This window comes from Cyrtonyx montezumae, unplaced genomic scaffold (genome assembly GCF_038088225.1).
Source record: "Cyrtonyx montezumae isolate F1298 unplaced genomic scaffold, pur_monq_1.0 scaffold_9, whole genome shotgun sequence".
In the NCBI taxonomy this organism is placed as follows: Eukaryota; Metazoa; Chordata; class Aves; order Galliformes; family Odontophoridae; genus Cyrtonyx; species Cyrtonyx montezumae.
Window position 1 is genome coordinate 11,879,866 of NW_027072100.1, and position 27,724 is coordinate 11,907,589.

The following is a 27,724-nucleotide window of genomic DNA, read 5'->3' on the forward strand; positions in this document are numbered from 1 at the left end:
TTAACGTGCACTTGCTGCATATCCACGTGGAAGCAGAATTTGAACTCCTTTGGGTTGTACATCTCACTTATTGATTTATTAGGACAATGATTTAATAGTCTTGTTCTCTGCTGATCCTGTTAACGTTGATGCCTGTTTATTTGTCCACAAAGTGCTGTTCTCAGAACTGTTTTCCTGATTAAAGATTAACGGTGTGATAAAGGCAAGGAAACATGGGCATCCTTGAATTTTGTTTCTTACATCAGTTGGGTTAAACCTTTACTACCTTTTCTCACTGTGTGTCTTCACTTCGTGTTTGGCAATCAAATTCTGCACAGCCCTAGCACGTTTCCTCCAGTTTAGTCAAAACAAGAGGAAAACTTTCTGCCTTTTAAACTTAACTACTTTGACCTTTGCACAAACAGCAGCGAAAAGCTTTACTTACTAACTAAGGGGAGTTGTCTTTAAAACTTTCTTTGCTATTTCTTCGATTAAAGTGTATTCTGTGAAAACACTGGGAGTCACTGGGGTGTAGTTAACTGTAACTACGTTCGTGTCCTCTGAAATGGAAGAAAAAGCTCCTGAAGTAAACACACTTCTTCCAAACAAACCCACGCACATAGATCTGCTGTCTGCCAGAAGCAGCAAGCCATTGTTTCTAAATATACAACGGCGTTAGATTAAACTGTTAAGACATAAATTGCAATTATGGTTAATATTTTTAGACCACTCCTGTGACTTGTGCCTGAGCAATCACCCCTGGTACTTTCAACTCCAACAAGCTTATGCTAAATGCTTCCCCTTGTATGTATCCCACATCTACATGCTCTTATGCCCTGTATTTTTGTCACGCTATATAATTATAATTGTTAACTGTATGGAGCAGGATTTGAAAAGCAGAGGCAAGACATAAAAGTATTAAGACCTTTAACTTAACAGAAGTTGTTTTGGTGCTTTTATTAGAACCACCCATATTTAAAGAGGGTATTTGTCTTCTCAAGGCCAAGAGAAGCCCTGGAGAGAGTAACACAAGACTTTCTCTGTGCCTTAGGCCCAGTGCATATCAAGAGGCTTGTGCATGAATGGCACAGTCCAAGCATCATTTTGCCTCTAAGAAAGAGCTGTATCTCTTCTCACCCTCCTCTTTGCACTGAGAAAGAGAAGTGGTAATTTATACCTCACCAGACACTAGGTAACCGATACACCCCAGAACGACTTCTCTTTGTCTTTGCTTTGCTGTGCTCCCATCTTTCATTTGCTTTGGTGAATACGTACAGTAACAAGTAGGACTGTATATACAAGTAGGGATGCTGTTGTATATACAAGTATGCAGGTAAGCCTCTGGGCCGGGGTCTGACCGGATTTTAAATGATGATGAGGACAGTAGTTCTGTGCTGTTTGACAAGAAATTCAAGTCAGATCTGAATGCTGAAAAATGCCTGCTGAAAACAGCTGCAACTTCCATCTCAGAGCCAGATGTCTGAAAAAAAAAGGAAAAAGCTAAAATGTTTTAATAATCGTTTTCTTTCCAAGAGATCAGTATCTTTTCTTAAATTCAGAATGTATAATTTCTCATGAGAATCTTCTAGGCCAGTGCTGAAGCATTGCATTTATTCTGAATCCGCTAGTTTCTGTGCCTGGAACAGGATCTGAAAATGTATATAATGTATTATTTTATCTATCTCACTCATTAGCTGACGTGACTTTCTTCTTTTTTAATTCAGGTTTTTGGTAGTCCCCCTTCATCAGTGTGAAAGTGGAACGCCAAAAGAACAAGCTGACAACAGCACCAGAAAATGAAGTGAAAATATATCACCACGTAGTGAGTACAACTCGATAACAAACCAACATTTTAAAAGAGCCACATGAATGAGGAGTACTTAAAATTCTATTGGCTTTCTCTGAAACAGGTGATAGTGTGAGAGTTATTTACTGCTATCATCATTCAGAGCAGCAGGATCACACTACAAAACAGGCGATGAAGGCGGCAGTTGTCCCTGGTGTAAGAGCAAAAGTAAAAGCGTATATGTTTGTAGACCAATGTTAAGGGACATAGATTCCGCTGTGACAGGTGCAGTGTGAATACAACATACACTTGGAAACAAAAGTGAGACATCGGAGGAAAGTGAAAATGGAAAACTTTTCAGTTGCCAGGTGGAAAATGATATTAAAACTGTCAAAATAAGTCACAACAAAGACTGAGTTTCCTAGTAGGGTAACAGAAGTCATGTTCCAGAGGAGAATGGAGTCTTTAACTACAAGAAGAAAAGACATAAAATTGAATGATTATAAACATGTAAGGTTAAACTGGGGCTTAGCTGTTAGGCTTTTTTGCTTTGGTCTGTTGTTTTTTTTTTCTTTTCAGTGTACAATAACATCCCCGAGTTTTGTGGACAGGTCAGAAATATGTAAATGCCATTGCTGCCTGACTAGTTATCTATTCTGGGCCTAATTCCAAATGCATTTAAATTTATCGTTTTATAGGGTTCAGGACCTATGATAGGAAGATGGAGGTGTAAAATATACACTAGAAAGGCCAGTTCCATGGCCTCTGCATCTATCTGAAATGATTTTCTGAAACATGGGAAGAGAATGAAGCTGAAGACTTTGAAGTACGTATGTTCTATGCTACATCATAATGGAGCTTTTATAATGTCAGCTGCGTACATACAGATTCTGTAGATTATGAATAATGTGGTATCTGCACTGAAATATTAGCCCTAAATTGATGGAATACCTACTCTTCCTTAAATAATTTCTTTGGATTTGTGTTGAATCCTCGTAACATAATAGTTATGACTAATTTGCAGTTAAGTGTAAAAATTGTGTATTGTTCTTGATCTTCAGATTTATGGATAAGAGTAGCTGTCTCAAGGACATTTTTGACAATTGCAGGAATCTGCTGCTTCTGAGGATAAGGTCCAATAAGGTCAGTGACCTAATTAATATCAGGCTCATTTCATAAAGACTTCATTTTGTCATCCTTACAGCTGTTACCACTGTTACAGCCTTACCACTGAGGTAATTCTCATGGCTGCACCTTCTGTAGAAATCCAGAGCTGGATAGCACGTGCTATCTTAGGTACTCAAAACATGGAAATAAAGAAGCCCCTGCCAAATTCTTTGGAAAAGGGCTCATGTGGCTCCTGGGCACCCATAGTGCTTACTGTATTCGGAAGAACACAGTATATTATTGGTGTTGGACAAAACACCCCCTTATCTCATGGAACTGTGCAGCTAAACAAACCACCAGCATTGCTGCTACTTTGAACTAAGGATATTTCACGAATGCCACTTTCAAGGGGTCACTTACACAGGTGAGGAAAACCATAAATTGGCGAGGGATATTTTTTAAATTCAGTGAAGTGCTGAGTGGGGTCTGGCTCATGCTGGGCTATAGAGGCACGGCAGTGTGCTATGCTGTACCTACCACTTAGAGGGAAGGATCCACTGCCGTCCTCTGCACTGGTTTCTAATGCAGTATGAATGGAGAAGTTTGAGTGTTGGAAATTGCTAGTCTGGAAAGGTACACAAGATTAAACGTTAGTTGCTCAAATCTCACAAGTTTACCTCAAAAACGTTTTTACACTACCATTGGAGAACACTTAATCCACAACTTGTTCTCCTTGAATAACCTGAAGTATAATATAATGATATTTATATACCACTCTACTGCTTCTGTGAATGTTCTTCAGTCAGTTTCGCAACATACTTGAGCTCTGAAGGTAAGAGATGCTGCAGTGCCGCCGTCAGCCAGCTCTTCAGCAGCACTCGGGGAGCTGGCACCAGGCTGAAGCGTGGGAATCACTTCAAACACTTTCAAAGTGGGGAAACCAACTGAGCTCCGCCGTGAGGTCTGCAGCTGAGCGGGGACAGAAGGTTAAGGGCCCGCAGTTGGGACTGAGGCGCTGCCATGGGCCCTGGGTGTGCCCTTCCCTCAGGGACAGGCCCGGCTCTGAGGGCAGTGTGTGGATAGGGGGGTGAGGCTGCTTGGGTCAGGGCCATGACAGAGGAGTGTGAGGGGAAAGAGAGGGCTCGTGGAAGATGGTGGTCTGAGGAGATGGGGAGAGGAAGTGGGCACAGGGCTGAGGAACAAGGCTGGGCAGCTTGGCCTGAGAGGCTGTGGCTTGCTCTTGTTTTAAAGCTTGCTTTCTAAACAGGTTTGTTCACTGGTGGATGTGGCCTTAGGTCTGCTGGAGCCTTTCACCTGAATCAAGGGTGCTTCTGTGTACCAGAAGAGGGAGACGAGGATGGGATCATCCCAGAGAAGGAGTGGTGTCAGTGAGGCAATGACGGGGATGAGTGACCCCACGGAGTGGTCCCTGTCTCCTGAAGACGATGAAAAACACTTGCTGACGCTACAGACAGTGTGTTTCAGGGCAGAGGAAGATGTCACTGAGGGCATCTGTCACACAACTCCCTGCTCGCAGGAGGAGCTGACGCTGGTGGTCCCGGCCACAGTGGCTGTGGTGGTGCAGCATGGGCAGGGTGTGCACGGCAACACCTGCGAGCTGTATGACATGGGCTTGGTGCAGGTCAGCATTCTGCAAGAAGGGAGGGCAGCGGGTCCAGAGAACAAGTGGATGGAGGAAGCACAGGACATGCTGCTGATTGAGGTACGGTGAAGGTGGCAATGTGATAGTTGTTAGCTTGTACTCTCACCTTACGCTGTTCTGACTTTAGAATCATTTCTCCTAAGTGTGGAGATTTGCTGGACTGAAATCGCTAATCCTTTGTATGGCTCTCTGTAATTTCATGCTGTATTGAAAAAAGCAAAGGAAAAGCGTAGACTTTCTAGATCAGTAGCTCTGAGCTGCTACAGCTCAGACTAACTTTCAATCCAATTCATCAAAAGCACTGTGGTGAAATTTTACTGATGCTTTGCCCATTGTATTTAGGATGAAAATGCCTCAATGGATTGATTCTTGTTCAAAGTTCAGTGGTTTTGCCATTAGCAACTACTTTTGATTTAGGCAGTTTAAAAAAACTTCTTATTTAAGTAGGTTACCAGAGATAATGATGTCACTGAATTTGAAAATAAGGTCCAGCAACTGTCCCAGTCTGAAGAGGAAGGAGGAAAGGAAGCAGAGGGTCTGAGCTGTAAAGCCAGTGGTGATTTGGCAGACTCACATGGTGAAGAGCACAAACATGCATCTCCATCAGTACAATCAGTTAGAAGAAATCCCAAGTATTTAAAATCTCTGAGTGCATCGCAACAGAAGAAAGGTAAAAAGTTGACTGCATAACATCTGTAGTTAATTTTTAGATAACATATTTTATGTTAGATTCTGAAGCAAGGTGGAAATTTTGTATGAAATATTCATGCTGTTAATTGCTTAGGTTAAGTTAAAGCTAATATTCTGTGGGAAATTGAAAGGAGGGAGAATACTCATTTGCCTTAAGCAATGAAATATGAGTTGATGTCATATGTATTGTGCTCAGGAGATCCATTCTGTGTGGAGTTTAGAAATTAATGGTCTTTGTACGTGATGTGGTTTTTGAAACCTCCAGAAAGGTGTCAGACTTAAGATTGAGTGTAAATGGTCTTGAATAAGCCTAATAATTTATTGAATCTTTCTTGGTCCTTTCAGCTTCAAGATGCATATACTCAGGGGTTTATGGATGAGCTTAGAACAGTTTCAACTTGCAGATTGAGAGTGGTAGGCAAATACCAGTGTCTGTCAGCAAGATTATCTCCCAAAACCTAAATAAGAGTAACAGAATATAGCTGTCTTGATATTTCAGGAACGTAGAAGTGTATTGTAGAGCTTAAGGACTAGCTTAAAGGGCATGTAAAGTGGCTGTTTCCTTAGTGTCTGTATGTCTGTACTCTGATAGTTGGATGACATCATGGAATTGAAGAATCTGTGAATGTGTCCATCATAGGATCTGGATATTAAGGTATATTGGTGGAGCTTGTTTGAAATATGGATGTTGTACCAATCAGAAGTGTCCCTGCTGTGTTTAAAGGGAGCACACTTAAGCAGGTTTAACAACGCAAAGGAAGTTCTGTTCTGTGTGATGAATCCATGATGAATAAATGACAATGAAGTGGTTTTGTCTGTGTTACTGAATTGTTAGCTGCACGCTCTGTGGTATGAAGCACTGTACAAAATGCATTTTGGTCTCAGCGTGAAAATCATTTCAGAGTGCACTTGGGAGCTGAGACAACTGTTCTGGAAAGGCTCTTCTCATATGATCTATTTGCCATTTGCAGTTTTGAATCCTTTTCAAAACTGTAAGTGCAGCATGTTTCCTCTTAACTTGTTACTCTCACAGAAATTTGTACTGCTGTGATAAGAACTTGGAAATGTTATATAATCCAAAAAGCCTAATTTCATTCTGTCTTCTTCAAGGAGTTGATCTTTCTTTCCTTAAAGTCAACTAATAATTTTGTAGAGGCTTCTGCCTCATAACACATTTTGCATATACTTTAGTGAAAGCTGAGGGTAGCTTAGCCTGCCATATCCAAACCTTTAAATTTGTTACTAGCGATCATACAGTTGACAACAAGAAACGTGTTGCATAGTTTAGAAGTGCTTTGATGAACCACACCTTAGCAATGCGGAACTTTCATCCTATCGTGGAGGTGGGAGTTAAACTAGGAGGTAGGTCTCCTGGAATTAGGTTCTGAACTTTATCACTAATACATGGCACTATTTTGGGGTGAATTGCTTAAGTCTTAAATAGTTACATTACTGAAATGCAAGCTGTCAGGCAGAAATGATTGTATTTTGAAGCACTTTTATATATAAATGTGAGGTAGTTTTCCCTAATCTAGAGGCACTGTATTGAATTCAGTACTATTTTTGAAGAGTGAAGTCATTCTTTTGTATCTCATGATCTAAATGTATCTTTGTTCTCACAGGAGAAAAAGCAGTCTTCAGCTGTGATTTGTGTACGTACACCTCACTCAAAATATCAAGTCTGAACCGCCACAGGAAAATCCACTCTGAAGAAAAACGTCATGTGTGTCACATCTGCCTTAAGGCTTTTCAGAAAGCTGCTGTCCTGCATAACCACGTGAATGCACACACAGGTATCTCATGCCTGCAGATATTCCATGTTACATATTGCCTGCAATGTTTAATCAACAGGCGAGTGAGTGTCTTAGAGGTGTGATCATTCTGTCCTCAGAAGTTTTTGATTTGAGTTCCACAGTGACAGGATGTGATCTGTCATTTGTAATTCTGTGAATGTACTCAGTTACCTTTTCCCATTCTAAAAATTGTTATCAGCTGAAAATGTGCTTTGGTTTTGTCAGATTTTTGTGTGCGTGATACAAACCTGTCTGATGTTTTCTTGGTGACTATTTCACAGTGTGAAGCAGATTGATAGACCATGTGTTTATAATCAATATATGGGGGAAGTTTATTGTCTATTTTAAAAAATTCAGAATCACAAGAACGTTGTGATAAAAATGGTGCATGTTGATTTAATGCAGACAAATCATATGGCTGTTAAATAAGGTTCTAAGAAATGGCATATTCCTACAGGGACCAGACCCTATAAATGCAATGACTGTGATATGGCATTTGTGACCAGTGGTGAGCTAGCACGGCACAGACGTTACAAACATACTTTTGAAAGACCTTTCAAGTGTTCAATGTGTAAATACTCTAGTGTAGAAGTAAGTAGAGCACTGCTGAATCCTTTGGGGAGGGTTGGTAGGGTTTCAGATACTAAGTTGCAGATGTCAAGCTACTGTAGTAGTGCTTAGCCTGCAATGCAAATGGATGGATGTACTCCACACTGGTTAAATGGCCAAAGTTGATGTTGCTGTAATACTTTGACCTATGAAACAGGACCACAAATTGCAAAAGTGGGGAAACAATCATGCTTAATTCTATTTAAGTCGATAGTTTTGTAGATTTGAGTGGCTCTAGAAGTGAACTCATTACGTATGGAAGAATTGAACAGAAGGTAACTCCTAATTTTATCTTGCATACCTGTTATTTATGTAGAACAGATCACAAGAACAGTATTAAAAAATAGAACGCATTAAACTTATGCAATGACTGTTCTTTATATGAACTTGAAGATGAATAAAGGCTTTGGCTAATGAGTTTGGGCTTTTTAAATTTGCTGTGCTGAATAGCACAAAGGTGATTGGTGTTCTTTTTAGCTGACTTTAAAATTCTACTTTTTATATTCTCATTTCAAGGTTTCTCCTCTTATTTATGTTGGTACTAAACTTGGAAACAAGATCATCTGGGGAAGGAGTACAGAACATCACCTTAAGCCAGATCAGGCAGCACTAAGTCTGTGACTGATGCAATATTTAAAGTTGCAGTAGATGTATTTTGTAAATTTGCTCATATTTTGTTTGTGCTTCTAGAAATGTAAATGTTACTGCAGAAATGTTCTTATTTTTATACTAGGCAAGTAAACTGAAGCGGCACGTCCGCTCGCATACAGGAGAGCGTCCTTATGCCTGTTACCTTTGCAGTTATGCCAGCAAAGATGCATATAAACTGAAAAGACACATGACAACTCATTCAGGTAGGATTCCTCGGTGTAATGATCTATGCCTGTGTCGTAGGCCTCCAAAATTCCTGGGTTTTCTTGTGTCCTCATTTCAGATTGTAAGTCACAACAAGTTTTCATTTATGATTTTGAGTAAAAACGTGCCTGAAACGCATGTTCTCTGTAGATGTTTTGGATCTGGGTGTTGACACTCTATCTATACAGTGAAAATATGGAAAACTGTAAGAAGTGTAGCTACCTTATATGTGAAAAACATTTTGCTTTTTCCACAATGTTGTGCTCTCAGGTTGACCAGTAAATAAAAATATTGTTTTAACAGTTACTGAGATGCACACAAATCATGACTCTGTAATGTACGTGCTGTCTGAGAATGTAATTAGTATCTGTCTCATAATTCAGGTTTCAACTTAGCTCAAGCACAATGTAATGTACGCCTCATTAACATTTTAGTACAAATGGGAGTGTGTTTCACATCTCCTAAATATGCCCACTTACACTTTGGTTTACGTTTCAGAGTAGTCTGGTGCAAACAGACTAACTTCTTTTTAAAGGAATTGGCCAGAAATGTCTAAAAGTGAGCCTAGTGTTACTCAGTCATGGCAGGGGCTCAGTCCTTGTATGGGAACTGCCAAATCACGGCCTGAACCACTGATTGGTCACCTGAGGTGGGCACAAGTGAGTCAGCCATGGGGGCACAGGTGGAGGTGATATACCTGTGTGATTGGAAGGGGTGGAGCCTGGCTCTTCCTCTCCCAAACCCCATTTAAGGGCTGACCACCACCAGGGAAAGATCTCTTCTTGGAGATCCCTCCCAAGTGGAGTCCACAGCGAGCCTTTATCTTCCTAAAGGTGAGCTACCTTCTTTTTGCTTACTATTTGTGTGCCATCTATATAGACCTACAGAAATATACCATCTTTCATGCTATTTTTGAGTACCATCCTTGGGGATTATTTATCCTACGGTCCTTAGGGACAGACTGGATTTGGCTCAAAACCTCAACGCTAGATGTTTCTATCTGCTCTTAGGCTGTGCTCATTGCCAGAGCTGGTGTGGTTTTTGATGACATTCAGTACTGATGTGGCTTTCTGGGGGAGAAAGTCAAGGGAAAAAACCCATATTTCCCCATTATTGAATCACTTTTATCATGGTGTCACAGCCATTCACTTTCTCACCTTGAGCACTCAATTGTACCACTGCGTTTTTGTTCACAAAATGGAATATCCATCTACAAGATGGAATAGAAGATAAAAGATAATTCCTGATTAGTAACTTGTAATTGATGGTCTTATGCTTTATCAGTTTGATTTGCAGATTCAGGAAACTAAGAGTTTGTGTAGTAATCAGCTGTATAAACTTGGTGGCCTTCTGTGCATTACCAGGTAATGGGGCTGTTACTGTTAAAAAATAGGTGTTCAGATCTGTGTGAATTTAGCACCTGTATCAAATTAGCAGAATTCCTAAGACTTCCTAATTCCATTCACATTTTTGCAGGTGAAAAACCACATGAATGTGACGTTTGCCACACCAAATTTGCTCAGGATGATGACATGAAGGCACATAGGCTACAGAAGCATGCAGAAAAAGTGCCAAAATACCAGTGCCCACACTGTAGCACATGTGTGGCACAGAAAAGAGATTTGGGTGAGTTTAAAGCAGGGGAAAATGGAGTATAGAGATATTATGGGCTGAAATGTTTCTAATTATTGCTGCTTATAATCACATCAAATATGTTATGTGACTTTACATCGTTATGGAATATTCTATGGAAAATGTGATCGTTGCTGATTTACAGGGAAGTCCCTGCAAGGAGATGGGGTGACATCTTGTGGTTGATGCCTTAAATTGTTTAAAATACAAAGCATCAAATATTTAGCTTTTTTTCCCTTCCAGGGTACATGTAGAATTCTGAGTTTGTTTATATCAATATCTAATATTATTTTCAGGCTGTATAACAATCACGTAACATTGAAGGTGATACAATAAACTGAAATATATCTGTTCCCTGGTTGGGATCTTCTCCCAGAACATAAAAAATAGAGGATTGCATAATTCATTTTTACTCTATATGCAGAAAATTGATTTATTTTTTTTCCCCATTGTCATCAATATCAAACAGTGTCAGTATACAGATTGATACTGAAAATAACAGCCAAGATTATCATACATAGTTCTTGAGATACAAGCTCTTGGGATTCTCTGAGGATTTAATGTACTTCATTTTTAAACTGCTCTTGTTTGGAAGACTGCTTGATTCAAATCCCTGTAAAGTCACTATGGCTTTATTTCATGTGTAAATTCAATTCTATTCTAGGAAGAAAATACTCTTGTACAGGTAAGAGCTTTACTGAGAAATCTTTCTTAAGAAACAAAGCATGTTTCCTGTATTTTAAGTGATACAGTTGACCAATACCAAGAAGATCTAGCTTCAGTTTTAGAGTTTTTGAAGTTATGAAATGGCTGCATTAAAAATATTTAGGCATACAAGGATGCCTTTAGTATCTGTTTTTTGCATTTTCCTCTACCACAGGTGCTCAGGGCTATGCACAGCCCTAACCCTTCTTCAAACTTGTGAAGATCCAAAATTTATCATTACAATAATTACTTTAATGTTAAATGTTCAGGTGTCCACTTGCAAAATCTGCATTCACACACGGCAGAGGCGATTCAGGGCAGTCCCTGTGAAGCTGCTTTTCACAGCCATCATGCTCTTACTCAGCACAAGAAGTCTCAGAGAGATGAAAAAAGACTTAAATGTGATCAGTGCAGTTATGCATACGAACAGGTATTTAAACTCACTGAAAAAATATTGCATGTTAAGCAGTTGACTTGGCAAAGTAGGGTTTGCTTTGGGTATACTTACTTGAATAAGATTTGTTATACAAGATTTGTCTAACTAATATGGAGTAGTTATATTTTACTTGCAAGATAAATGGTTCATAAATGAATAAAACAGGAATGCAGGAAAGTGAGGCTGTCTTGTTACAGCTTTTGAACTGTTCACAAGTAAGAATGATCCATCTCAGTGACATGAGAACAAAATCAAGTGTTTGTGCTTTGTGTGGTTTGTCAGCAGTGCCACTGGATAAAATCAGTCTGAACAACATAGGCATGCTACACAAACACTGTCAGGATTACGTTGCTTTTCAGTCCTAAGGAAAGATTAGATTTTGACAGTATATTCTACTTCTCACTGGTTGCTCTACTGCTTAACTTTGCTGTTGTTTAAGTGTACAGCACACCAATACTGTAGACATGCAGCATATTTATGTTGCAGCACAGTCAACACTTTAGAAACTTAAAAATATTTTCTCTAACTTATGGGGAGGAAAAAAGAGGGAAGGGAGATCTCTAGTCCAGCTAGTTTGTGCACTAAAACTAAAGATCCACAGGTATACTGGTCTGTATGTGTCTCTGTCAAATACTTTTTGTACCACTGTAAAATACAGAATGAAAGCATTGATTGCATTGTGTGCATCTTTTGCTGAACTGATAGGATGGAGAAATATGTAGGTTGCTCCAAAAGTAATGTCTGCCACTTATTTCCATGGAAACTACAGGAGATTAAAAAAGCAAACAAAAAAAAAAACCCAATAGCACTATTTGATAGAGTAAATTCTCACATAAAAATATCTTCATTCTGCCCTCATTCCATAACTTTCCCTCTGCTTCCTTTCTCAGTCATCTGAAAAAATCTTTCTGCCCATTCACAAGGCCTGTAGCGTGAACACGTTTTTTGTTTTTGCTGTTGTTGTCCTGGGTTTGTACAGTGAAATTGAATACCAATACATTGACATAAAAGTGCTCGACAGTATGATTAAAAAAAGCTCTTACATAATAGAATGGTTCAGCTTGGAAGAGAATCTAAAGATCATCAGGGATACAGACCTGGTATATTGAGTTGCAGAAAGGTCCATCCAGTGTGGCCTTGAATCTTTCACTTGCTCATGCTGCAGCAAAACCTTTCAACAGAAGTGTTAAAGTGCTTACATACATCAATATCTGATTCATGTATTTATGCTTCATTATGCTAACAGGTTAATGTGCACAAGCATCCTGAAAACTGTGGATTGGTGAGGGGAAAATGTGCTACACACAGAAAAAGAAGCAAGGATAGAAGGAAAAAAAGTGAGAATCTAAAGCATGCTAAGCAAGAAGGTAATCAGTGAATAAGTTGGAATTTATTTATGTAAATTAGAATAAAGAATAAAAGGCTAAGGTGGTGAATCTTCCCTGCTGCTTAATTACTGTTACACACTGAAGCTAATTTAAGTGCTAATAATGGAGGAATGCTTTAGAATAGTCTTGAAATGTGGAGCAGAAGTTCTGGTCTTCTGCACTGGGTCACTGCTCAGGTACCTGTTCTGGGACTGCTGTTGCCAACTCCTGCAGATATCTTCCTAAACCCTCTGCTCGGCAGTGCTTATAAATGTGTTTTTTCTTTTCCCTTTTACAAATTCCTTCTGCCTTTATAAAGGTGAATGAAACAGTTATTACTGTGTTGAGCCATAGTGAGTTTCCTTACAAGCCCATTTTTGATAATGCACTACTTTATAGAGACCAGATTGGAACATTTTCAGTTTCAAAACTCAAATTGCATGTTGACCTCAATACACATCTTAATGAAGAAATTGTTCTTCTCTCATACTTGGATCAGATAATGATCCAACAATAAAAACTAGTGGTTTAAACAGCTAGAGCCGTCCTTCCCTCATGCTGCAGAGGTGACCAGGTCCATTTACAGAGCTCTTGGCTCTGCCCATGTGTACAGTCAGAAGGGCACTTGTAGTTACTTAGTGCTAAAGAGCTACCTACGCTGAGTAACACTGAGCATTTATTCCTTTGATATAGAACAAAGTATGGTCTGTAGTTAATATCTTCTCTTTCTTCTGCTTCCTCATCTTTTCTCATTAGAGTAAGGTTCCTAGGAAGCAGATCAGTTCAGATCTGGGAAGACCAGGCTAAGTCACTGGTTGAGCTCAGTCAGAGAGATCTCCATAGTAATAATAATAACACTTTTTCTGTCTGCTAGCATATTCCTGGCACAATCATTTCTCTTCTTTGCAGCTCTTAAAAGGTACAGAGTTAACTTCAGTACTCTTAAACCTTAGCATGTTATCACATATATGGTAATATTCCAGCAATCCTTCCTTACAGTCAAAATTTGATCCAGAGATGTTTCCTTATTTTATTTGTGCATTTCTGTTGAGTTAAGCAAAGCATAATATTCAGTATTCAGTTATGCAAGGCCATGGGCAGGATCCTGCTATCCTCATGCATTCTGACTTTCCCATGTATATGATGTAATGCTGAATCCCTGCACTGTTTCAGGGTGAGAGTTGGTCAGAGGTTTTTGAGGTCACTTCCAGGGCCAAGAAAAATGGTTTTCTGCCTGATCTGAGCATCCTGTTATTTTTTTACCTCTCTGCTTAGCAGTCTCTGTTTGAAAGCCATAGTAGTTTTCTTTCTGTGATTATCCATGTGTTTTTTATGGAGTAAGAGACAATTACAGGATTACATTTAAGTTCTAGGTATCCTCAAATGAGGCATTTTGATATAGCAGGTTATACCTACACTGATTTGTGGCCAATGACATGGAGATAAAACTTGACACAGAGTAAGGAATGCGGAAGCCTTTCAGAATCTAATGAATGTATATCAGCAGCTGAGTTTACATTAGCATTGACATTTCTGTTTTCACTGGTAAGGCTGTAATGGTATGGTTAGAGAGAAGTTTACAGCTGCAGTGTGTATGCTTTTGCAATAATTAGATTTAGCTGTTTATTAATGTTTTGGTACATGCAAACAATATATTTTTGGTATCTTTCAGATCCTTTCATCTGGAAGCTTCAATTTCTACAGCTAAGATAATGTCTCATTAGATATTGCTCATGCAGACATTCAGTCTGTTATTTGACACGCACAACTTTTAGGATGTCTGTGCTAGTCCCAGATTTCTTTCTAAATAGTTGACATTTGGGAGCATACATTGCTGTTTGCTTCCAGCACAGTATGCAGGGCCAGTGGGATCCTCTGTGTGGCTTCATTAGTGGCTGTTATTATAAGAGCTGAGCTCTCATTAGCAGTGACTCGTGGCTGGTGCCATCAGTGATTTGCTGGAACACACATTTTCAGTTTGATTATATTATAACATGCAAATTAGATTTCCACTTAATGCTTAGTTCTCCTCTAAAAACATAATGAGCACTACTTACTTACCTGGCTCATCGTGTAATATTCAATGTAAAATAGTTTCATTCTCTAAATAAATTGAAAGTTAAGATACAAAGTTATATGTTGAAGGTATTTTCTCCACTACACTAAATTGCCTCATAGTGAAATCTATAGCAATATTTGCTGGTCTCTCTGGTTAATCACCACAATACTTATTTTTCTGCAAAACTGACCTGGAATTGTTCCCAGATGTCTCTACTGCGAAGAGTGAACATTGCACCAGTGAGAGTGTTCCTGTTTTAGGAGGAATAGAGGCAACAGCTTTGAAAGCAGAAGACAGAACCAGTGTGTGAGTTGGCTGAGATGGACTGGTAGCACAAAGGCTCAGCACAGTTTGTAGCTGACCGGTCTGAGGTAACTGCCTGGCTATGGGGCCTGGGCAGGCATTGTGGAAAGCTGCTGAATTTCTCCTGCTCTTGTTTTTGTTCTTTTTGCAGCTTGTACTTTGTAACCTGAGTAAAATTGGAGACATCTGAAAATTGTAGGGAAGCTTTGCTTCTTTTATTACATTCACACAACAGAATGAAGAAAGCGAGCTGATTTTGAAGTAAGTTATGAAAGATAGGTTTCTTTCAACTTGAATGTCATTTCTCTTCCAGATTTACATACAGAATTCCAGATTCACACACTGATCTGAAAAATGTATTCTTTAGTAACTCCATACAACTGAGAGCTGTGTGAACTTCAGTCTGTATTTTCCTGTATCAGATGTTTCTGGCAATCACTAGAAGGCAGTTTGTTTCCTGTATCAAAATTACTCATTAGTTCTGTCCTCCTTGCATTACAGTGGTTATTTCAGCATTTAATAAGGTTTATTAATTACTGTTTTGTCTGTTTTCATAAAAGTTCTCATTGTTGTTATAAATTCTGAGCAACTGATTTCTGTGTTAAAATTCATCTTTGAAGTTTGTGTAAGGTACTTGGTCAGTGTTCTGAGTCCATTGCTTGCTTGGTTTGTTAATAACCAAGCTCAGTGCTTCCCTGTGCTTGTGCCTGAGCATCAGACTGTGCAAGGTGGAATGGACGTGAACAAATAAAAGATCTTAATGAAGTTGAAAAACGACTCTTTAGGTGTCTGCTCAAACAGATTGTCTGCTGAAACTTGGAAGAACTGCTTTAAAACAACCCTGGGGTCTGCTGAGGAACTTTGATAGCTGCTGTTATTGAGTGGGACTGAAACGGAGCTGTGCTGCCGTGGTCGGTGCTGTGAGGGATGGAGGCGATCAGCGGTGCTTCCTGCAGATGGCAGCACCGCTTCACATCTCCCCCTGCAGCGCGCCAGCAAAAGATGCATGGCAAAGATGCTCAGATTCGTTTATAAGTTTTATTAATTTACTCATCGACTTTTGCCTTAGTTTGAAATCGAGTGTCTTGCCTAACATCTTACACAGCTCAAGGCTAAACCAAGAGCTCTTCTTAGCTGTTTTTTCTTAGCTGATGAAGCTCTAATTGTCACTACCAGTCACAGCTGCCCTGCCATGAAGGAGGACGGGGTATGAGGTGTGTGCACAGACCATGGCGGGGTTGGCCCTTCAGAGCAGGGTGAGCTGCTCCGCTCCTCACTGCTTCTGCTTTGCCTCGGGTTAAGCTCTGACGCCGTGGTGTAGGCACAGTGCACAGCTGAGGGCACCTCAGCACTCTTCAATGTGGGATTTCACCACGCCGTGATCTTTGCTTGCTGCCTAGGCAGCATGCTGCTAAGAGAAGAGAACAGTGAGGTTTCCTTTTGAATTGTCTCCTGTTCCAAGAAACTAACAGTCATATTAAATTGCTGATACCCTCTCCTTCGAATCCAAAGTAACACCTTTTAAATCTGACTGATTCCGGAGCCTCTGGGTTAGCAGAACACGCTGACATCTGCTGCAGGCCTTCACAGTGATTACTTCTTTTGTTAGTTAAAATTAATTTGTTGCATTTAACAATCTCACACCTATACTGCAATTAGAAAACCTGCACAGCTGCAGTTTCTCTGATGCCGTTTGCTTGCTCTCCCATTCTCTGTGCACGCTGTCTTGTGCTGTCAAAGAAGCAGAGTCCAGTGACAGCCGTGGGACCTGAGAGCTCAAAGCTGAAATGATCCTCATGGTGGTGTGCCCAGCTCCTTCCCCTGACTGGGCAGTGCTGGTGGAAGCAAAACTGCTCTGCTGCTACAGCTGCAGCAAGAGCTGCCTGCCCACAGCTGTAAGCACACCTCCTTTTCCTCCCTGCTCCCCCAGCTCAATTCTCTGTAGCTGTTGCTGTGAAAACCTGGCAGCTATGGCTGTCTCCATGGCATGGAGGAGGAATTTGAAACAGAGAAGAAAATTAATCTCTGATTTAGTTCTTTTGCTTTTAGAAGCAACGAAACCCACTGATGGTTTGCTGCTGCACTGGTGGTATGCTGCTGCTTATTGCTTGTTTAAGTAATCTCACTCAGCTAGGAATAGAAACTGAGGGGTGTGGTGGCATGGAGCGATTAAGTTACATTAGAAAGCAGTGAGCAAATGAGCAAAGACCTAATGACATTAAGCTGGTGCAGTAAATCACTTCCAGAGACATTAAATGGTGCGTGCTCTTCCAGTGACGTCCACATGCGCTGTTTAATATCCTTTTTTTTGTTGTTGTTTTGCTTGAGAAACCAAATGTACATTTGAAAGCGTTTTACATTTGTACAGTATGCCTCCAGGCTAACGTCGTTGGTGCTGTTGGGCTTTAGGCAGCCCAGCTCTTGTTTGAAGTCGGTCGCCAAACCAGTTGGGTTGTGCCTGGTGTTACTGGGCTGTGTGAGCTCTGTGGAGGTGTGTGAGTGTTATGAGGCCATAAATAATCTTCTGACAGTTTTCATTCCGTTTTCATTTTGAATTGGCACTTGGTGATGAAGAGTTTTGCTTCTTTCTCCTGTGGTAGCTCACCACTGTGATTTAATTTATTTCTAGCATTGTTTTTTTCCCAGTTTTGGTCTGATATGAGTTGTATCCCTGTCCTGCTCGCAGAGCAGCACTCACAGCTAATGGGGTGTATGCAAAGGAGGGACACTGCTGTTTGCTTTCGTTACCACCGTATTTGAGAGTATGTAGCAGCTAAAGGTGACTAAGCCTGGGAACCGCATGCTTAGAGAATTAAGCCATCCCCCCCTTAGAATTAAAATTGCTCCATTTAAAATGGGCTGCATCCCCCAGGCCGTGCCCTCCAGCAATGCTCCTTCAGGAGCTCTGCTTCGCTACCAGCAGTGTGGCAGTGGTGTTAATGTGAGACTGCTCCCTCTTTGCACAGTCAGTAGCAGACCCTTTCCGCTCGGTGCAATGCATTGCAGTTAGACGGGAGCTGGGCCACCGCTCTCCTCCTGCTGGGTCCACATTCCAGCAGTAACGGGTGACCGACGTGCCCCACAGAGGATGAGGCACTCTGCACCTTTTAGAACTGGGCGGTCATCTGTACTTTGCATGCGAGAAGATGTTTTCTGCTTGCCTTGAAATCCCTGTGAGAAATGCTGAAGTTTCAGAGGGTGTCTGCAGCCTTCGTGTGACAGCAGCACAGTGCAGGAGCGAGCTGCTGCCGGCCCTGCTGCACGCCTGGCAGATGTGGGTGAGCTGCAGGGGGTCACGGATACGGGCAGGCAGGCTGTCCTCATCGTGGGGTTTTCTCTTTCTCAGAGGCAGATGAGTGAATAGAAACAATACACTGCTTTCCCTGTTTGATGATAAAGACTGACAGTTCATAGGAGATGAGTCAAAGGTTACTGATGAGAAGATCCATCCAGATAATTGGTGTAATTGTACCCTGAGGATGCAGCTCCCATCACAAAGCCAGAGACTGCGATTCTATTTGTATATAAATACTTGGCAGAGAGCTCCATCCTTTGCCTTAAACCAATAGAACTCCTTCGTGAGATACGAATGGAGAAAGCCCTCTCAAATTTGCTGAGGTCAGTCGTGTTTTCTCCTGTCAGAGGTGCCGAGGAGGTTGTCCCATCCTCACACAGGCAGGTGGTTGTGCCTTAAGCAGAACACCCCTTGGTGTCAAACCCCGCTGCGCAGACAGCAGCGTTACAAACAGCATGAAGCAGCGAGGCTCAGTGAATACACACCGTTCCCAACGATTTGAGGAATTGAGTTTTTCTCACAGTGATTGGTTTGTTTGGATTTTGTCCAGCGAGCTCCTCACCACCTAGTACAAAGCAGACCCTTTGCCAGAGCTGGGGGCAGACAGAGCTGCTCAGTGCAACTCCCATTGATGTCATCAATGGAAGAAAGGGGGTATAATGTTCTAAAATGTGCAGGAAGATGTGTTCACGCCTTTGGGCTTTTGCTGTGTGAAGGTTTTTACTTTTTTGCTGGTATCTGACCTCGTCTGAGCTGAGATAATACTGACCCAAAGAGCGTAGGAGATTATTTTCCAATGTAAGAATAAAATTCAGTATTTACTCATAAAAATGTTTTCATGATGGAGAGCCCTGGGATTAGCTACAAAGGCAGTATTTAAACCCAGACAGTCAAATAACCAGTTGGATGTGATCTTCAACAAATTACAATGTTCCAAAGATAAAATTCAGCAAGTGTGACAGTCAGATGGGGCGGTTGGCAATGCAAGCTTTAAAAATAAATAGTCTTTAATTGCAGGGAATGACAGCAAGCAGCCCCTCAGCATCGCTCCTCTTGGCACGCTGTGCCAGGCAGCCAGCACTGCTCCCACTGCCCCTGGCAGAAACCATAGAGGCACACAGCAGGGATGGGGCCTTGAGGATGAGGGTTTGCCACGAGAACCATCACGGCTCTCAGAGCTCTGTTCTGTGTCTGTGTTGGAGATACAACATCGCGTCCTGAAGTGATGGAGCACCTGGGGGATGGTAGGGCTGAGCCAGGGAGCTCAGCTGCATGCAATGCACCTGAGTGACCAGAAGGGCTGGAGCCAGGATCCACTCCTTCCCAGCCCTCGTGTAAGGGTTGGCAGTGGAGGGGGGGGCATTGCTCTCTGGAGGTCCCTGTGTATGTGAGGGTCTTGTGGGTGTTTTTAGAAGGTAAAAGAAAAAAAGAAAGCAACTTCTTTTTCTTATTTCTGCGCCCACTGCTATCGCATTCAAGCAGGTTCTTGTTTGCTGAAGCCCGAAGAACTTGCTGCTCTGTTACTTGGTTGTACTTGTTTCTCTCCTGTTACACCACTGTGAGGTGGGCAGACAGTGAGAGGTGTGGGCACAGTGTGGAACATGCATCCTTCCAAGATGTGAGAATCATGAAAGGGAGTTGTGCAGGAAAGTATCAGTCTGAGTTGATAGGTCATATTTTGAACAGTGGGATGGATTTTTGGCTTCCGTGTTCCAGCCAAACACTATTTTCAGAAATAAAAGGGTACATTTTTGGAAGCTTGAATAGCCCACGCTGATAAATTTGTATTCTCAGCCATTTTTGAGATTAAAACCAGTTCTGACTATTATCTGCTGGTGGCACTATTACACTGGAGGAATTTTATCTCAAAGTTTTAAGCAGAAAGCATGGCACAGTTCATACCTTTCAATCTGATTTAATGGGGGACTTGTGTTTTTGGATTTTTTTTCTCTTGAGCTTGCTCTCAGTTGGACTTTCCAGCTTGTTGCCCATCCTTCCCAACACCAGATGTTAGGAAGCATGTCACAGTGGCACAGCTTGGACTGAATGTGCCAGCATGGCTCAGCCAGTCAATGAGGAAAGGAAGAACAAGCACTTATCCAACTGAATATTGACATTTTTACTTGAAAAGGGGTAATGTTGCTAGGATCTGTTCAGAAGCAATACCTTGAGACTGACTGCTCTGCTCCTTCACACCCTACGGGGCGTCAGGGTCGACCATTGCTCACACCATGGAGCTCTGGGGAGGAGCAGGTCAGGCAGAGCTGCTGCACTCTATCACTGGATCCCCACGACCAAGACAGATGCTGGTAGGTCTCTGAGTGCCTTTATCTGTATGTTAAAACATCTTACCCTTCTCATTCTGACACGGGTTTGGTGTGACCCATTGGGAAGCCTCCTGCTGGCTCTCTGTTTGCTGCAGTGTGATGGAGCGTGGCACCGGGGAACTGCTGCCACTTGCTTTGTCTGCAGGGAGGGAAGGTGGTAAAAAAAAACACACGGTTTCATCAAATGTTTCCTAATCCCTCTTGTCATTTCCTGGAGTTTCCATTGAGGTGTGACTATGAGCCTGTCACGCATTGAGGCATCCTGTGGTCGGCGAAGTCGTTCCTGATGAAACGTGCTTTCCAGTAAGGAGAAAGATACTGAAGCTATTAATTGAATACGTATTGGGTTGTATTTAGGTCTAACCACTGTTTCTTACAAGGAGCTATTACTTATTTTCTGCCCTTTACTCCAAAACAGGAGAACCATAAAACACTTCAGTGCACTGTCAGTGTCCTTACCAAGGGCACACAGTGTGTGTTGGGATTAAACAAGTGAGAAAGTTGTGCAGCTTATAAATCCTCTTCCAAAATTCCGTAATTGCCTTTTCCCCCTCAGTTTTAGAGAACACAAATCCATCCCACACTGCTCTCATGGTGACTGCTGGGTTATATCTGGGCAGAAGCGATCTGTGCAAGAAGCATTGCTTATAGGACAGTGCCTAAAAATATTTCCAAAGGTCACTGCACATCAGACAGAAGGCAGCGCTTGTTCCAGCAGCTCACCCTGAGAACTACAGGTCTTTGTTAATATTAATTGTGTATATTTTAAACAATCCGAGTTTTAAAGACTCAGTGCAAGCAGGCGGCAGCAAATGCTTAGTGAGCCCTGGGACTGGGATATGGAGGTTCCTTCCTCACCAGTGGTTTTGAGCACAAATGTTTGCTGCTCTTGTTAGCTTCAAGGTTTGTCAATTAGAGCTGTATGGTGCGTATACTTGTGGAGAAGTGGGGGCATTTCCATGCTCACTGTTATCAAGAATGCCAGCAAAGCGAAGACTGTTCGTAGCCAGTTGTTTGTACCATGACTGTGCTTACAATTGCAACCACTGATGCAGAACATGAGATCAAGGCCCAGCCCCGTGTGCTCACGGGCCTCTCCCTGGATGCAGCTGCATGCCAGGGGCTGTGAGTGACATGTGAACAGTGCTGAGTGGGATTGCCGTGTTCGTGGTGTGGGACAAAGCCACGTGTTTCCAGTGCCTCAGAAGGGCTCCCTTGTGATGTGCCTCTTCTGTTTGGCCCCTTGATTTTTGTCTCTGCCCACCAAATGCTTTTATTCTGGTTTTGAGAAAGCACGGTTTCTTGGGTGGATATCGTGGAGCACTTGGCACCCGTGGGTGCACTTTGTACATGCAGCCTTTCCCAGCAGGATTCTGTGGGATTTGTCCACCTCCCTGTGGCTGAGGTGGGAACCCCCCAGCCCTGTCTGCCTGCTGCACAGGGCTCATCTCTCTCCCTACCACAGAGGACAATAGTTCTTCAGCTCATCTGTGCTCTAGCTGCAGTGGGAGGGGAGATGTCCCTCCCTCCTGTGCCCTCTCAGTCCCCATCGCTGGCTGTCCTCACCTCTGCTCCCAAGAGGTCTCTAGGATTTCCCTATGAGCACCTATCCCTGAGCATCCCCCACCAGCACCCCGTAGCTCTGCAAATAACGTTCTGCTACCTTTTCCTCAAGTACCATTCAAACAGGGATTTTATGGGGAGATGCTGACAGACAGCAGCATCTGCTGCTCTCAGCTCTGGGGCTCTTATTTGGATTGTAATTATTCCATGGGCTGCGATCTGCTCTCTGTTTGCCCACTATCTGTTTCTGTCAGGTCTCAGCCTCCTACAAGCCAGCCATTATGTGGTGGTGATAATTAAATCTCCCTGCTCCAGGCCGAGCTGAGCAGCACAGGGAGGGCCTTCCTTGTCCTGCCAGCTGCCAGAGCCACAGCCCCTAACCATGCCCTGATCACCTGCCTGCTCTGCAGGACAGGACACCTATTTGTTCCAAACAAGCTCTTTCAGCAGCTGTCAGATGCTAATGGCTTTCAGCTGCTGACAACCTGTGCCCTATGCAAACCAGGGACGCATCGTGGAAATGTGCATTAATATTCATGTGTGGCTGACAAAGCCAGAAGTGCAAACACAGTGATCAGAGCCTGCCCTGTTGTGCTGGCTTTGGGATGATGAACGCAGTGCAAATGTTCTCAAGTTATGTTGCCCTTTTATTTCTGTGGTTAAAGCAATCTGGTGAAGGCAGTGGGGATGCAGAGGTTTGTGGGTACGAGCAGAATTTGGGTCCCTGCGTGAAGTGCGTGGTTCTGGACTGGCACTGCTCTATTTTGTGGGTCACATACTAAAACCTTTTATTGAGGGAAAGGAGTTGCTTTCTTTAATCTGTCTCAGTTCTTCTACGAAGATCTGAAGGTGTCTCTCTGGAACGGAATGTGAGAACCCAGTGGTTGTGTTCGGTGCTTCAGTGTTTCAATTCCCAGCACAGCAGGCTGCCTGACTTGGAGAGGACCCGACCATCTCCCCCGACTCGGCTCCCTGGAGCACCAAAGTTTTGACACAGACACGCTGTGAGCCATGCAAATTCTTGTACAGTTTAATTCTATCAATGGTTCTGCACGGGGCTGCATTAAAATACTTTGTTTTCCTCAGCAGGTTCTGGATTACGGTGCTGAGAGGGTGAGTTCATGAAAAGCTCCCATGAAATCTCTCCAGAAGTTGCCGTCTGTGGGACTGCATAGGAGGGGGCTGAGGGTGGGGGTTGAGTCCTGGGTGGCACTGACCCCACGAGGAGCACTCCTTGTGCTGGTGCAGGTGAGGCAGGCTCTGTGCAGGCAGCCAGCTGGTCACTGTCACCTGTCATTGTGTACCTGCACTTTTGTGACAGATAGGCCCAGTGAAAAATGAAATTATTTCAGCATTAAGGATATAGATTGTTATTTTAATTAAAAATTGTGTTGTAGTGGTTACACAAAAGGATTCAAATATTCTGCAGCTTGGTGTAATACAAATTAGAAGATACAGGTGGTGTTTATGAGCCATCAGAGATTTCCACTGCCACAGTGCTTGAGTAAAATGAAAAGAAGAAGAGAAAAGGAGAACTGGAGCCATGTGCTAATCCTTTCCTTTGTTGCTTAAGGGAGATTTCAGTATAAAGTACCAATTTCCATATCATTTGAATAGCAGTTGCAGCCCACTGGTGTTTAAAGTAAAATGTGCAACTACTATAATCAGCAAAACAGATGCAAATGCCTTGTCTGTCTTTAAATGCAGACCCCTCCTTGCTGTCTCAATTAGATTTAGCGTGGAAAACTTGATCAGATAATTAAGGAGCTATTCTTTCACTTTTCGTTGCAGTAGCTGCTCCCGGTGCAGGGCAGCCACCCTCCCCTCCCAAGTGCCCTTCTGGATCTGCCCGGCAGCAACCATGGTGAATGTCTGCACATCTTTGCAAAGCAGCGACAACAAAAATGAATGCCATTTAGCAGTTTGATCCCAGGCAGTGGTTCTGGGGTACAGCACAGTGTGTTGAAGTCCTACAGTCCCCCCCAGCACAGCTCTGGGCAGCTGCAGTCCATTCTCAGAGGGCTTTTTAGCTCTGAAATGAAACACGGTATGAAGAAAGAGTTTACTTTATCCTTCATGTTTCTGAATGAAACCACAGGCACATGTTGAGGACCATGCTTCTGTGTGGTGCATCTCAGCTGGGGCTGGTGAGGGATTTCCTTTGGGATTGGATCTGAGTGAAGCTGTCCTACTGGGAAAGTGGAGAACTGCTGATGGGAAGGCTCTGGTTTTGCCTGCCCTGCCCAGGCAGGGTGGGCTGTGCAGGGGATGGAGCGCCCACCCCTCCAGAAGGTTTGTCTCAACTTCTCCCACACGGAGGAAGAGCATGGGATGAATGATGCCTCCCAAGCATGTTGCTAACAGGGTGCAAATCCCTTGTTTCCTCCAAAATGCTCTTTTGGGAAATATTATTATTATTATTCCTAATCAGAAGGCATTTTATGAAAAATGATTTTCATCTTGTGGTCAGCTGCAGTGATAAAACCCCCGTGGGACACTCTAGGAAGACCGGGATGCTTTCAGCAAGAAGCAGTGCTGATCTGTTGTGGCCACTTGTGAGCAGTGAAGGCCTCATCAAGGCTATGCCAGCCTGGTAGGACATGAAACAAAACATGTTGGGGTTGGCCCCTTCAGGAGATTATCCCTGGAACAGCAGAGAACCAGAGGGAGTAGAATATAGGCTGTCTGTAACAGAGCACCCAGCTCTGATGGACAGCTCTGACAGCCATGCATGGGGGCACAGAACTATGCAGCCTTAGCAGGAGTGGGCTGCTGGACTTCTGGGAAAGTTTGAGCCCAGTATTGTTGCTTGGATTGTTTTCTGTCCCAGGATGACTCCTGTGCTGTCTACAGCAGCATCATAAATTCATGCATATAATTTTTTTTTTCTCCAGGAAAAAAATGTGAAACTAATCTAGAAATAGTAAATTGCTGCAGGGTTAAGTGCTGGGGCTCATTGGAAAATCTACTTGCTTTAGTGGGAAAGGGTTTTAATGTAATACAAACAAAACAAATTTGGAACACGAATTTTAAATACAAAGACCTGAGACCGTAGGGCAGAGCTGTGTGAGCTGAGGTTGTGGTCAGCATGGTGGGAGCTCAGGTGCCCTTGGAATATTCTCTGGTGTACACACAGACCCATACAGGGGAGTCTGTTCAAAAGGAATCATCCAGTTCTTATATTTATCTTATTTTCCAGTTGTACTCTGTGATGGCACCACTGGTTATGCTGAAAGTATTCTGACTGCTGTGAGTGGAGTGAGAGATGGGCTGCGCCTGAATGTTTGTAAGGTGAGTTAAATATGATATCGGATTGAGTTCTTAAGGCTGCTGGTAAGAACTTCATGGGTTCCTTTTATTTGGGGGCACGTAACTAAAGGAGATGTTCAGCATGTTCCTCAGTGGGTGCCAAAAAGTGTATTTTCAGAAGTATCTGAGGCTCAGGGAAAGTCAACGACAGCTATATTTACCCTGAAGTCTGTGCAACTGCTGCCAAAATAGAGCCATGTCCTTTTTGTAGGAATAACCATGAGAAACAACAGCGTTTGGATGAAGGTCCGGGCACCATACATGTGACTTATCTGACATAGGATTGCGTAGATGCTTTTTTTTTTGATGGGGCTCAAAAGGCCATGGGAGGTTGTGCCTTGAGTGCTGCCATGGGGAGGGTGGAAAGGAAAGAGAACTTCAAATCTTGGTAGTATTGGGAAGCATTGTTTCCACAGAAGCTTCCACCCCAGCTGGCACGTGGGCCTTGTTCTGGTGGGACTGGGGGACTGTGCCATTGTCTGCTGGCACGATCTGATTTCTTGTTGTTATGTGGAAATGTAAATCTTGGGCCTTTGATCATGTGAACTGTAAAGGAGGGAAATGCTTCTTTGTTTTTAAAGTCAGAACTAACCAGAACTGCTTGTTACAAAAGACCGATGGAAGAGCTTCCTTAAATCAAACAGAGCTCTCACTTTGCTGCGAGGCCATCCCACAGAGTGCCATGTTTACATCGTTTCTGCTCAGGGGCAGAAATTCTGTTTTGTCAGCTCAGACCATGAGCAGCTCTCCAGGGGCAAGCAGCAGAGCTCAGGGTCTGGTGAGGAAATGGGTTGCTGCACTTTTGGGTTGCACCACAGGAAGAGGAGAAATTACCCAGAGAGAGGAGGGGAGCAGCAGCTGAGTCCTCGGGGTGTCTGCTGAGCATCCCTCCGTGAACCCAACCCACCCCATCATGCCCTGCCACTGTGCCCCACATCTCCCCTTGCTGGGTGGGTGGCCAGCTCAGTGCTGAAGGCAGGCAGGCTTCAGCCAAGGCTCTGCTGTGAGGATCGTGGGGTGGTGGCAGCCCAGGAGGGAACCTCGTGGGGTTGGGAACCCTCTGGCTGAGAGCAGAGGGCCACGAGACCCAATGGGAGTGGGGCAGTGCAGCTGGATGCATACCCAGGTCAGGTATGTGGAGAAACTCCCAGCTCCTTAGAGCTGGCATTTCGCCTGCCCCAAACTCTGGTTGTTTCTATGGCCCAGATTTGGTGTGATTTTCAGTAGGTTTGGTGAGTTGGTGGGGAGGTCTGTAGCAGCAGGCTGCCAGGCTCAGCAGTGCAGCCACTGCTTCATGGCAGGTTGGTTAGCTTGCAGCCTGAGGCAAACCTGAGATCATTAACAGCCCATTTGCTGGGCTAATGACTCTTTTTTTTTTTTTACTAGATGTATAATTTAATATATGGTAACTTTCATGCTTAATTATGCTCTTCAAAGCTTCTTTTGAAGGAATTTATATTTCTGCATGCCTTTATTAACAAGTGTTGGGAGCTGGCTGGCTTGCTTCCCTGATAATCTGCGTTAAAACCCAGATCGCTTATTTAAGATTTTAATTGAGATATGGGTATTTCCTCCTCTGAAGTTTCTTGCAGTATTTTTTAACCTCGAGTGCTTGAGAAAATAAATAACAGTGAATCACCGGGGTGATGTTCTGTGCCCTGCTGCTCCTTGTTGTGCACGAGGTGCAGACCCAACCCCTCCCAGCACAGCACGAGGGCCGAGCTCTGCAGCCTGGCCACCTTCCAGCCTGGTCTGACTCTGACTCAGAGCAAGTGCCCCTGCTGTGCTCCGTAACCTCAGCGTGAGCGCAGAACTGCTCCTGTAAGTGCTGTTAATCCCACGTGCCATCGGCGTGCAGCACTTGTAAGGCTCGCTGGGATCAGTTCGGATGAAAGAGGCTACACGTGTAAGATGTTTTTCATTGGCATCCCAAATCCATCACTGTACCAATGGAGGAGGGGTATGACTTTGTTGATCGTGATGCTTTTTTTTTTTGAGCTAGGCAGCTGAATGAGAGGATAGTCATGAATTCAGTTTTCTTTCTGTGAGCTCTCCTGTCCCCTTCATGGAGATTAAAAGTTTCCCAGTACTGTTTTCAGCTTCACAGAACAAGTAAAAGATAATCTCCTGCTTGGATATCCCCACGCTATTGCGATCCACTAATAGGATCACCATACAGTCTTGACTTAACAGGCACCGGGAGAGGATAATCCTGTTTATTCGGTCATCCAAAACACTGATGATCT

General features: G+C 43.0%; 1 protein-coding gene across 1 annotated transcript; it reads left to right on the top strand.

Moving 5' to 3' along the window:
* The first annotated feature begins 4,075 nt into the window (after window positions 1–4,075).
* CTCFL (CCCTC-binding factor like) lies at window positions 4,076–27,673 on the top strand. The gene is made up of 10 exons (XM_065754496.1): window positions 4,076–4,595; window positions 5,022–5,205; window positions 6,848–7,018; window positions 7,476–7,609; window positions 8,361–8,481; window positions 9,959–10,108; window positions 11,089–11,249; window positions 12,502–12,622; window positions 25,369–25,460; window positions 27,578–27,673. The coding sequence occupies exons 1-10, from the start codon at window positions 4,230–4,232 to the stop codon at window positions 27,599–27,601; spliced, it is 1,524 nt and encodes a 507-aa protein (XP_065610568.1). The 5' UTR covers window positions 4,076–4,229; the 3' UTR covers window positions 27,602–27,673.
* The last annotated feature ends 51 nt before the right edge of the window (window positions 27,674–27,724 follow it).

What these genes read in the sequence shown, in the direction of transcription:
- CTCFL (XM_065754496.1), top strand. Translation starts at nt 4,230, where the DNA reads ATGGGATCATCCCAGAGAAGGAGTGGTGTCAGTGAGGCAATGACGGGG. An exon ending in CCACGTGAATGCACACACAG is followed by an intron (nt 7,019 to 7,475) that starts GTATCTCATGCC and finishes ATATTCCTACAG; the next exon opens with GGACCAGACCCTATAAATGC. An exon ending in TGCGCCTGAATGTTTGTAAG is followed by an intron (nt 25,461 to 27,577) that starts GTGAGTTAAATA and finishes TACTGTTTTCAG; the next exon opens with CTTCACAGAACAAGTAAAAG.